Consider the following 12,199-nt stretch of genomic DNA (forward strand, 5'->3'; position numbering starts at 1 on the left):
ACAGGCTCACGCTGGTGGAGAGTTTTCCTGGGATGGATGGGGAGAAGGAGCCCCATGAGCACACTAACCTGCAGCTGCCACGGGCAGAAACACCCCACCATTGCATTTCCAAAAGCCCTGCTGACTCTGCCATTCCTGCCTGCCCGTTGAAAGTAGAGCAGCAACCCAGTTAACTCCCGAAACCTCCCATTTCCCAGGGCGATGTGCCGTGACTCACTAGAACCCAGGAGGTGGGCAGGCAGCATCCCACCGCACTCACCAGGTCTGTGCAAAGCAGACACGGCCCAAGTCTTTGGACTCGGGAGCACCTCCCAGCGACCGAGGCAGTTTCAGGGCAGCTCACGGCATGTCCCCACCACCACGGACGTCCCTGGCCCCTTCAGAGCCACCCCAAGTGACTGGCTCAGCCCCCTTGTTTGTTAGAGAAGAACCATCCGGCTTGAGCCCTTCCTTCAAGGATGTTGGTTTTTGTCACTCTGTCACGTCCACAAAATGCTAAGGCAGTGCCGTGAAGCATAAATGACATGTTCTGGCAGCTGACATCTCCAGGAAGAGTTTAGCATGAAGACAAAATAACCCTACGGTGAGTTAATGTTCCCAAGCTGCCATCCTACAAAGCCCAGGATGCTCGTGATGCCCAAACAGGAGAAAACAAAAGCGAGGGTTTGTCCTAGATCCGTATGACGAGTGCCAGCGGTGCGGGGCGACCTGACACAGCCAGATGTGCTTGGCATTTCTCTGGCTCTGCCGCCTCACAAATTGGATTTGCTGCCGCCATGTCACGCTCCACATGGCACGGTATGTGTGCCCCGGTGTTGGGGGGCACAGTTGTGTGGTGAGCCTCAGACAAGTGCTGGCATCTGCTCCTCCCTTCAGGTGGACTCGGATGAAAGGGTCTTTCAGGGCTGTGTTCACCTGTGAATGAGGGGAATAGTGTTTGCACACACACAGCCTTGTTTGTGCATAGTCGTTTGCAAAAAAAAAAAAAAAAAAAAGGTGTTTGCAAAGCCATGGCACCGGTGCTGAGCAAAGACAGGGTAAAGAATGCTGCTGAGAATGAGCTGCAGGGATGTCCTCCTGCAAGATTCTAGCCACTTCTCACTCCTGCCTGCTCCATCCTGGCTTGTTTAAAGCCCACTCCCTCTCTCCCCCCCCCCCCCCCCCCCCCCCCCCCCCCCCCCATATTTATTTTTCTATATGGGGCACGATACAGGCATCTTGTAAAGCTCATGTTTGAAGACATGGCTTCTGTCTTCTCCCATCCAGCACAGCTAAGGTAGCTTGGGATGAAGGACTGGAGAGGACTGCTCTGCCCAGGGACAGCTGCTGCTCTGAGGCTGATGGTGCTTTTCTGCGTGAGCCCCTGGGACCCTGCAGTTTAGAAGGCATTAAGAAACCTCCTTGCAAAGATCCTTGCAACAAGGGCCTGCATGAGGTTAGGAAAAGCACTTGCATTGTCAGGGGGCTTAAATTCACCACCGAGCACCCCTGCTGCAGCCTGGCACTTGTTCAGCTTCAGTGTCCCTCTGCCCTCAGCCAGGCACTAGCTCCAGGGCTGAAACCACTTTTTTTTTGGCAGCATTTTCCGTGGAGCTGCAAACCACAGACAGCTGAAATTTATGACTTTGCCCTCCCTGAACCAGGAGACCGAAACTTGTGGGATGAAGGCAGCAGCTCTTCTCTTTTCTCTGCCTTCACCTGCCAGGTTTGAGCTCTCGAGGTCCCTGCCTGAAAGCATCTCTCCCCCAACCTCTTCCAGTGAGCACTGACCCCAGCAGCATCTCCCGTCCGCCGCGGGGGCTCTCGGGGGCCACCAGTATCGCAGGACTGGCAGCTTGTGACGTTGGTGGCCTGACTCAGAGCCCCGAGGCCCTGCCCGCTCCATCCCCATCCGTCCCTGCCTGCCCCCAGGATCTCCACGCTCTCCTGGGGGAGGTTGGTATGTGCGTGCCAGATGTCACGCCAGGTCCCCAGAGCCTTTCTCTTCGTCCCCGATGGTCTCCTTGAACTGGTTTCTTAACCCAGTGTTTCCTCCCTGGGAGTGGGTTAGGGCTGCTGTTTGGGCTGGGCTAGAGGAGTGGATGACTGCATCTCCTGGCTGAACTCCACGGAGAGCCCCGGCACGGCTGCGGGTACTGCCAGGTCCCCGACATGCCACGAAGCCACAGCAGCTTTCCAAGAACCCAGTGTTGTGTGTTACCCACTGACCTACTTCTCTCCCCCTCTCCCAGCCCCTTGCTAATTAACCCACGTCCTCCTCCCTCAGCGCCACGCTGGGTCCTGTGCCAGGCTCCTTACAAGTCACAGCAGCCGGTCCCCATCCCACCTCGGCCCCTGGACCCTGCAGCAGAGCCCTGCTCCTCCCCTGCCCCAGGAGGGGTCCAGCACCATCCCCAAAGATGCTGTTTCAGATCCACGCGCCAGCAGTGCCCCACAGCTCTAACTCACACCCACAAGTGCTTCTCTGCCCCCAGTGAGGGTGAGCTGAGAGGGCGAAGCGATGCCAACACGGAATAGCATTCAGCCTTTGAGCCTGAACACATTTATTCTTCTATTTTAGGAGGCAAAGACCCAGCACTGCCGGTGGCACGCTCTCTGGATTCCCTCCGCACGGCTCCCCCAGCAGCACCATGTCCCATGGGGGTTTGGCCCATGTTTCGATGGGGTTTTGGATAGCTATCTGCTTGCACAGATTGCTGTCACTTCTCCAGGTGCCCCAGGGGAAGGACCTGAAGAGGTGACTGCTGAGTGTCCTCTGTGGGACGTCCTGCAGGACAGCCACCACAGTGCCGGGAGGGGTGACTGGGCCAGTCTGGTGTGTCTGCCTTCAAACCGGTGCTCCCCCATGGCCACACTGGTCCCAGTGTCATATGGGTCTGCATGGTGCCCGCTGCTCTCACTGGGTGCCAGCCTCGGGGCCACCGCTTGGGCTGTGCCTGGGGGTTGGGGTGCTCCAGCTCCAACCTCCCACCGCTCTGCAGGAGTCCTGGGCTGCAGCACCAGGCGCCGCTTGGCCAGATCCTGCCTCATCCCAGGTGGGGAAGAAGGCTGCTGCTTAGCTCTGGAGAGGTCCCCTTGTCCCAGGAGACGGGATTTGTCATTCCTGCTTTTTCTCCGTTCTTTGCAGTTCCTCTGAGCATCGTCTAGGGCTCAGGAGAGAGACAGAGAGGCAGGCGGAGAACGGGCTTACTGCCCTCTGCCACAAAGCAGAGCATTCAATATCTTGAAAGAGAGCTGCTCATTGCAGCTGCTGCAGGCCAGCCAGCACCGGGGAGCTCTGCACGGCCCAAACCCCGAGCTCCAGGGAGGAGGAGGATGGTGCAAAGCAGAACAGGAGCTCCTGGCTTGCCCGCAGAGCAGCGCCTGCTCCTGTGCTCCTCGGGCGCTGAGGGTCCCGTGGGGCCCCCGGTGGCTGCAGCAGGGCCGTGGGATGGGGCTGGCAGCTCTGCCCCGCTGCCTGCGGCATGCTGGGTTGCTGTAGGGTTACTGGGGGAGCGTTACTGGGTGGGCTGGAGGGGCTCACCGGTGACCTTGCCTATGGATGCTGGTGGTGGGGCGATGTCCCTGCCAGTGCCGGGCAGCTGTCCCCGCTCCAGCCCTCCCCGGGGAGGGCTCACACGATCCTTTCCTGCTTCTTTTCTTGTTAAATTCTTGTGAAGGACAAATAAACAACCCCGGTGTCTGTGGCTGCCCAGAGCTGGCTCAGGGCGTCAATGTTATCATGCAAGCGTGTCCTGGTTGCTCTTCAGAAGCAAAGGGAGACGAATGCAGGCAGCATCTTGGCAAGATTGCTGCAGAGGGCTGATGAAATGGGCTGATGGAGAGACAGGCCCTTCCCTTGCTCAGGAAAACAGGGTTTTGTTAGGGAAAACCCCGTAGAGGAGGCTGCCCTGCAGAGACCCCATCTGCAGCTGCCCCCTCTCTAGGGCCAGAGCTGCCCCAGGAGCTTTCACCCCTGCAACTGGCCCATGTCTGGTAAGAAAAAAAGATCTTCTAGCTGCTTTGCTTGGGTCTGGGGTGGCAACGGGTGCTGTGGTCCTGCAGGGCCACCCATCTCCAGCTGTGCCGGCTCCATTAGGGTGCTGCGCCCAGGGTGGGCAGCATGGGGTTAGGCTGATGCTGGTGGCCAAGCGGCATCACCACAGCCCGGTTTAGAAACCTTGTCCTCATGGGTCCCTGGGCAGCCCTCACCCCCCTGCCCTGTGCCAGTGAGCTTCTGGCTTTAGTTCTGCAAAGTGCAGCAAGGCAGGGGCTGCAGCAGGCGGCCGGGATGGGAGTGATCCCAGCGATGTTCTGCTGGCACAGGCCGCGATGGGAGAAGGTTTCTGGGAGCTGTTGCGAAACAGATCCATCACCGACGGATGAGGGATTTCAGGGAAATCTGCTGGAGCAAGAGCAATCAATTAACCGGCCCTATTTACAGCAGCGCGCGGCCTCGGCCGCCGCGGCAGATGGGCTCTGCGGTTCGAGCGGGGCCGCGGTCAGAGAAGCCGGCGCTGTTTGGCCTCTCCAGCCGGCCGGAGGGAATGACAGAAGCGCTGACCTGCCCGTCGCTCCTCGGGGCTGGTGAAGCCCCCAGCCAGGACCTGGCAGCCCTCGGAGCAGCTGTGGGGAGAGGAGCAAGTCCTGCCCACCCTGCCCTGGCAATCGCATTTTGGACCCGAGAGTCCTCCAGCCCCTTTGCTGTTCTTTTAACACAACCAAGAAGAGGCAATACGTTATAATAATACAAATAATAACAGAGAGGCAAAAATACTTGAGAAAAATCTCGTTTTGCCTTCCTTTTGAAACTCTTTTTTTGGGGGGGAGAACTCATGTGCCAAAGCTAACTAAAGTGCAGCAGGGCTGCAGCAGCCTGGCTGTGCCAGTCGGTCACATCCTCACCTTGGGAAGGGCAGGACCAAACCTAGACTAAAATCCAGCATGGTACCATACTGTGCGGGTTGGGGCTCTTTTTGGCCAGGTCTGGGCTGAATTTCAAACCGGGACAGCGTTTGCTGCCTGCCCCGGTCTCGCACCAGAGCAGACGAGCACATCCGAACTGCTGACCCTCATGCTGGTGATGTCTGCTCCTGCCACGGGCTGAGAATAACCAGAGACCCGGCCCTGATCGGGGGGGTGCTTTATTGCTGATAATTATGTGTCACCACGCAGGAACTGTAGCATCAGCCAAGGGGCACACGGTTCAGCAGGCACACTCACGGGCATTAATTGACATGGGCTTCTGCTAAACAGCTTTGCTTGCTATAAAACATAGAAATTCATTTATTGGAAAGAGTGGTAATTAACCTCTTCAGGGCTGATCCCAGCAAGCTCTGTGATTGGGAAGTGTGTGCAGTTATTTATTTTAATGCTTAAAAAAGGGGGGTGGGTCCAGAGACCTGGCTTGCCCCTGCCTGACCTTCCTCTTTCTTCCCAGCTGCCCCTTTTCTGATCAACCCTGGTGCCTGCAGGCAGTCCAAGGAGGGACAAGGGCCACACAATCGTGTTATTATAGGGACTATTAAAATGCACATGGCAGAGAGCCCCGCCACAGGCATCTCCCGGTCCTCGGCTGCCTTAGCCAAATTCGGTTGTACCCTCAGCTTCCTGGTATTTATTCATTCACCCTTTCATGCATTTATCTCTCTCTGTGCTTGCTTTGCCACGGGAATGGGCAAAAGCCTGGATTTCCCTATTTATGCCAAATTCTGCTTTCCAGAATCCAGCCTGTTGGAGGTGCTGGCTCCTGTGGAGGATGGCAGGGGGATAAGTGACCAAAGGAGGTGTTGAAGGGTGCCCCGGGAGGCAGAGCAGGGGCCCAGCACCTTGGGGGGACACACGTCGCGGGTGTGAATGCGCACAAGCACAGACAAGCTCAGAGGAGGGATTTTATACATTTACCTTGTTCTTGCCCTTTTCGGCTTGTGACGGCTGCTGGAGACAGACCAGGTGGCCTTGGAGGGTCCTACAATGGCTCCCGTTCCCTGCCCAGCTCCTACCTGTGTCCCCGAAGCCCCAGGTCGGGGCCTGAAGCGATGCTCACACCTGCAGTCCCATCGGTCAAGTGGGACACGAAGTTTTACTACAAACACAGTGTGGTGGCCCTGGCCCATACCCACCTTGGGTCAGTTTAGGATACTCTTGTGAGGAATAATGTTGTATTTTCAGTTCCCATCTTTTTCACTGTGCTGTCCTCTTTCCTTCTCCCTTTCCCTGGTGGAGTCCTGCGCATAACTAAACTTAAATGTTTGATTACAGCCCGTTGTAGCTGCTGGGTTAATTCTTACTGGGGCCGTAGCAATAAGCAAAATATTTTTTCATTTCTACAGGATTTCTCCCACCAGCTCCTCAAGGGTTTTTCTCCAGCGCTGCTGAACTTCCTCAGTACTCTTGTGAAATTGTGATTATTTTGGAAGATCCCTCGCGGCAGGAGAGCAAACCAAAAGACAAGCTGATGCTTGAAGGACAGCTGAGCATCCTCCCGTCGTGGGCCGGGTGGTTTGGGGTTTGTGCAGGGCACAGGGTGAGGATGCGGCCGCAGGGGTCTGGGGACGGGAGAGGTGGCAGCTCCCTGCAGCTCTTCCCCCTCATGTCCCTTTGCTGGGGTTTACACGGGGGACACCTGCCTTGTTTTCGGCTCCCAGTATGGACCAGTGCCATGGAGTGCTGGTGGGGCAGCACAGCCCGGAGGGGACCGGGACAGAGCCAGCCCCACGGCGACCCCCTGGCAGCGGAGACACGACTCACCGTGGGCCGTGCGTGGGCTGCTGGCACCATCTAGTGGGGTTTTTGCCAGGGACACGCAGTGATGCAACCACCCCAGTTTCTGGGCCCTGGGCCCCTGGGACAGCAGCACAGCCCACCCCACCCCAAGCAGCCCCCCCCCACCCCCCGGCCTGCCCTACGCGCTGCCCCACTCGTGGGTTTCTCCCCCAGCCCTTTGTCCCCGGTACGTGGCTTTTCCACGCTGAGTTGGGGCTGGTTGAGTTTGTGCCTTAACACACCCCCCCCACACACGATGGGTGCACCCCGGCAGTGCCGGGTGGTGTATTTGGGGGTCCAGCTTTGCAAAGCCGGGCTCACCCAGGCACCGGCTCAGCGTCGCGCCGGGGCAGAGCAAAGCCTGGCTCAACCCTGCTCGGCCTAGGGCTGGCAGCCGTGGGGACCCCTAACCCCGAGGCGGGGGGTTCCGAGGGGTCAGCGTGGGCCAGCAGGCTGCGGGGTCACATCCTGCTGAGCCGGGGACACGGTGCGGCGATGGGGCTCGGATGTCTTGGGGCAAGCGAGAGCTGCCTGCCCTGCTGGGTAGCGGCAGGATGAAGTGTGCTTAACGCATTAACGCCTTTTCCCTTTTTTAAAAACAATTTAAAACACAATTCGCAGGTGTGAGGCAGTGCTGGGTCACAGCAGCCTCCTAAGCCCAACCTGCGTGGGGGGTTTGGGAGCCAGGACCCCCTCCTCAAGCTGCCCATCCTGGGGAGGGGGAGCTGCTCCGTTCAGCTGACCCCACGGCAGCACCGAGAAAAGCCTGAGATTTATTTATTAGTTTGTTTATTAGGCCAGGAGGAGGGTTGGGGGCAGCTCAGCTCTGCCCCTCACCAGGAATGTGTGCTGGCACCAGGGCAGGGTCCTTGGGGACTTTTCGGGTCCGTGAAGCAGGTCAGCGTTAGCCCCTGTTTCCGCAGCCCCCGCGTGCACAGGGGAAAGGGCTGAATCAGACCCAGCACCAGCCACAAAACCGGGGTCCCTTCCCCGCTCCCCTCGGGCCTGCGGCGTCCAAGTGCCACCCGAGGGACCAAGGCTTACAGCATGAAGTGGGATGAATTCAGCAGCGGGCGTAGAGGAGGAAATAAAAGAAAAACAAGCAGCTAGACAATCCTGACCTTTTATCGCCCAGCGTCCAAACTCCTTACAATGGCAGGAATTAGCGAAATAAAGCAAGTTCTCTCCTCCCCTTCCCCAAAAAAGGGAGATGGCCATTTTTTTTTTTATTTTTTTTTAGAGCCTAAATTGTGCTGGCTGTTAATGACTTTTTCAAGACAACCAAAACCTAACACTTCAGGCTTACGATTTTTTCTCTCCTGCGGGCATTAAGCAGCCCGTGCCCTGGGAAGCAGCTTTCCCAGCTACTACGCACTGTGCCAGCCTTGCACCTTCCTCCAAAGCTGCCGGCACTGTGCAGCCCCCAAGGAGCTCAGAGCCAAGCAGCCGGGGTGCAGGGGGTGCCAGGCTGGCCCCAGCACACAGCCGATACCCGCAGCACAGCACCAACACAGAGGCGAGGGCTCTGCGTGCATCCCGCACTGTCTGTGTGCTAGCAGGGATTACAGAAGTCTTTTTTCCAGCATCATCTTAACTCGTCTGCCTACACCAGGCACCAGAATTAGCCTGTCCCGTGAAGTGACAAGAAGAGAAAACGGTCTCGGCTGCTCCCGCGGGGAAACCATGTGCTGCTGTTCGGGCAGTGATGCCAGAAAGCGAGCCAGGATCGGCCCCTGCTCCACCAGGAGGCATGCGTGGGGAGATTTTTGAAATGGCAGTTCAGGAGCCTTCACCTTAGGCAACTGAGAATTTACAGGCTCGTTGGCAAGCTAGATTTGCAAATGAGAAAGGACACCGGGGTCTCACACCTGGAGAACAGGGAGCCCTCGGCTTTGCGGGGAGCAGGGAGGGCTGGCAGGGGAGGCAGGTGAAATTTCTTCCAGGATTTTTGCTTTGTCTCCAGAAAATTCACCCAAAACCAAAATACATGGTTCAACCGGATTTTCCAAGGGGACCTGCAGTGGCAGAGCAGCCCCTGTCCACACCCTTATCGCCTGCTCAGCTCAAAGAGGGTCTGAGGCTCTCAATTTTAATTGCCGTTTCAAGAAAGGCACATTGGCCAGGAAAGGCAGCTTTCCCACTGCCTCCCTGGGCACAGCACAGCTCAAGAGCCAAAGCCACCTTCTTGTATGATGTCTTTTCAAGGGCTTTTGTATTCAGTAATGTCCAGAGCAGCAGTAAGCTAGTCCATTATAATTATGCGCTGGCATAAAAATATTGACCACATGTTAAAACTTGAAGTAGGTCAGGCAGCCATCTGGTCTTGCTGACAGACCTCCATGACCATAGTTAAAGATTCTTGTTTTAGAAACTTTACTGCTTGGATAAAATCTTGAAGACCAACCATAAATGGATGTTTCAGCCACTGCTCCAATTCCAGGGGTTAGAAAAAAACATAGCCTGACATTTATTGGCTCCTGTTTTAAAAATAGCTAAAGTTTTGTCTACTTTTACTAATAAAACAATGTAAAAATCTTAATTTCCCAAATGCGATGGTCTCAGCCTCCCACCCAAGAAGGTATCACTAGTGGGGGCAGCCGAGGAGCCCACCTCCTCCTCCACACCTTACAGCTCACTCACTCCTGGAAGTGGGCAGTATCAAACCCCTGTACGGTCAGCTCGGTAGAAGAGCATGCTTATTTTTGAATGAGAGAAAATTATTGCACCTTTATTGTTAAATTTCAATTAAAAAAACCCAACCCTCACAACCCTAAAAGCAGTTGCACCTGCCAAACGAAAACACAGAGCAGTTCAGCTGAATGTTCACCTTTAAAGAGCCATCCCTCTCCCCAAGCCCACACTGCATACCAGAAGAAAGCAGCTCTCACCAAGCACCACAGCGAAGCAAGGCCTGCAGAGCTCAGCATGATTGGGAAGACCAGGATTTCGGGACAGTTTTACAGCTTAGATAGCTGTGCCTGCACTAAGATCACTCGAGTTTTCCCAGGACAGTATGTGCACAGCCTAGGGACACAGTCAGCCATTTATTCTGCCAGAAAGCCTATGGCAGGGCCACTGGGTAAGAAGAAATAAGCAGGTGGAAAAAGAAAACAGTTATTGCACTTGCTAGTTCAGGTGGCCAGACACATTTCAGCCTGCACAGAGGCAAATGAGAGACATTTATCTGTACCCTTGCTGTGCTAAGCTTGCCAGTGCAAACCTCTTGGATAACACACATAATACACTCCACAAGGGATGCTGCTGCAATCAGCTGAACTGCTGAGGTTGAAGCTCCCTTTCAAACTGTGATAAAAGAGTCTAACATCATCATATAATCCATAAAAGCAACCATTTTCTTTTTAGGGCTACCTAAAGACTTTTTCAGCACAGTATTTTGTTCCTTTTGTGTATTCAGAGACTAGTAAAAAAAACCTGTGTAACATACTATGGGGAAGATAGGATTTTGTTACGTGACAGGGAAGTGCCCAGCAGAAGCTGTTTTCCTTCTAAACTCACATTTCCTCATCCCTCATACCTGTTCAGATTTCTACTCCCCAAAACAGAGTGCTTTGTTGAAACTTCTCCACAGTGGCAGAGAGCTGAAGTGCCTCCTGCATCCCCCAGAACAGCACTGCCCAGAGCAGCTCTGGCAGACGTGAATTCAGCACATAAAATAATCTGGAAGCTTTGCATCAGGTGAATGAAATGAAGAGGCTGACCCTTTTTTTTCCAAACAGTTCACATTTATTGATAACAATAAAAAAATCTTTTAAAGACTATCTGTATTTTATTACCAAGAATGAGGTATTATGTATACAAAACATTTACAGAATTTGATATGTAGTTCATGAGTACAGACAGGAAAGTGCAGAAGGACACTGATAACAAGAAAAAAAAGCCAACAGAAGAGTCATTGGCTGAGAGAAGGAAGAGCAATAATATCGCACAAAGAAAGACCAGGGTATGGGAAATTAATTAGACTGCAGTGATCAAGTCATATTGCCATAGCACTTTGCTTAGAGGAGGATTAACTATTGTTTTTCTGGAATTTGATCTCCCCAGCTGTTTGTGCTGTCATGTGCTTTGAGCTCTAAAAGACATGTTAAGATTAACAGAGGAAAACCCCAAAGTGCCACTTTTGAGCCAGCTCAAGTGAAAAACAAAATACAGATCTTCAGACTTGAAAAGTGACTGCAACTCAAAAAGGTCTACAAAGCCAGACACCTCTGGACAGATGTGGAGTGTTGAATGAAGCAGTTTCTTTACAGTTGTCAGCAAAATCGCCATCTGAGAGAGAGAGAGAGAAAGAAAGGGGACCATCTTCAACCCTTACAGCCTGGTACATGGCAAGTGGCATTTGCAAAGAGCCATGAGCGTCATTAAGCTAACCTCACTGTGTGTCCTGCTGCACTAGCTCCCTTGCGCCTGGGAATACTGGTTCCTGCATGTCAACAATCAAACCACCTCTCCAGCAAGCTAGGTTCCTCCTAGGCAGACAGCTATATGAGCAGCCTGAGCACCACAGCATGTGGTTGTCTGCTGTGCATACGCTGGGTGGGCAGCTGCTTGACACCAAAGCGGTGGCCTGTCTCACACAGCACACTCTGGCAGCCTAAGTGACAGTCTAACCTCCGTCTTCAATTTCTAAGTGCAAAAAAGACAAAACAGACCAGTTTGGTTCAGCTTAAGGAGACTGGCTTCTTAGCACCTCTAAATCTCTTACTAAAATACTTCTGTGTCAGCTCGGTCTGCCACATTCCATAGCCAGAATTGGTCTGCAGAAGAGGTGCTCTTTGTTAGAGGTTAGTAGCCTGCCTCTCAGAAGCTTTGCAGTCATAAAAAAGATTGATATATACTGAGTTCAGAACCAGCTTTCCTCAGGCAGGGCATCCAGTATCTTAAGGGAGTTCCGCTTTGAAAGTGCAACCCCTCTGCAAGCTCCTCTACCACTTACCCACAACAGTGCTGCCTCCCCAAGACTTAATAGAGCCTACCCAGCTTTCTAGTAGGGACTGCAGCCAGCACAGTAACTCCTTCTGCCTGGATGGATAGTTTAGATCTAAGAAGGCGAGGAAAGACCAAGCAGAGACTAACTATGCAAATCCTGCTGTATTTCAGACTGAAATCTTTGCTCCACTGCCAGTTATGGTCTGTGGTTGTCTGCTGACAGCCCTTTGCCCAGCACTTCAGTCTTTTGTGCCTTTTGCTGTGTGTGGGAGGGGGCTCGAAGTGAAAGAATACCCGAACAGACTTTAACAAAAAGATTCAAGTAGGATTGCTTGGGCCTGGGTAGAATAGGCACAAAATGGAAAATGGCAGTTCACCACTGGCAGAAGCAGCAGTGAAAATGGTCAAGCAGGCACTGCTTAGAAAATCCACTGTATCACTTAGAGCGAAGATCCCTGTGCTCCCTGCCTACATTAAAGCTTCTGCTGCTCAGAACTGAAGCGCTCTA

General features: G+C 54.0%; 1 protein-coding gene across 1 annotated transcript in view; it reads right to left on the reverse strand.

The window, feature by feature from the left end:
• Positions 1–10,867: 10,867 nt before the first annotated feature.
• The window catches only part of SEC14L1 (SEC14 like lipid binding 1), a 42,921-nt gene continuing 41,589 nt past the window's right edge, over positions 10,868–12,199 (reverse strand). Inside the window, exon 17 of the mRNA XM_049812268.1 lies at positions 10,868–11,031. Coding sequence (XP_049668225.1) covers positions 11,016–11,031 — 16 coding nt within the window. The 3' untranslated portion in view covers positions 10,868–11,015. The remainder of the gene's footprint in view (positions 11,032–12,199) is intronic.

Source organism: Accipiter gentilis, chromosome 10 (assembly GCF_929443795.1).
Source record: "Accipiter gentilis chromosome 10, bAccGen1.1, whole genome shotgun sequence".
Classification (NCBI taxonomy): Eukaryota; Metazoa; Chordata; class Aves; order Accipitriformes; family Accipitridae; genus Astur; species Astur gentilis.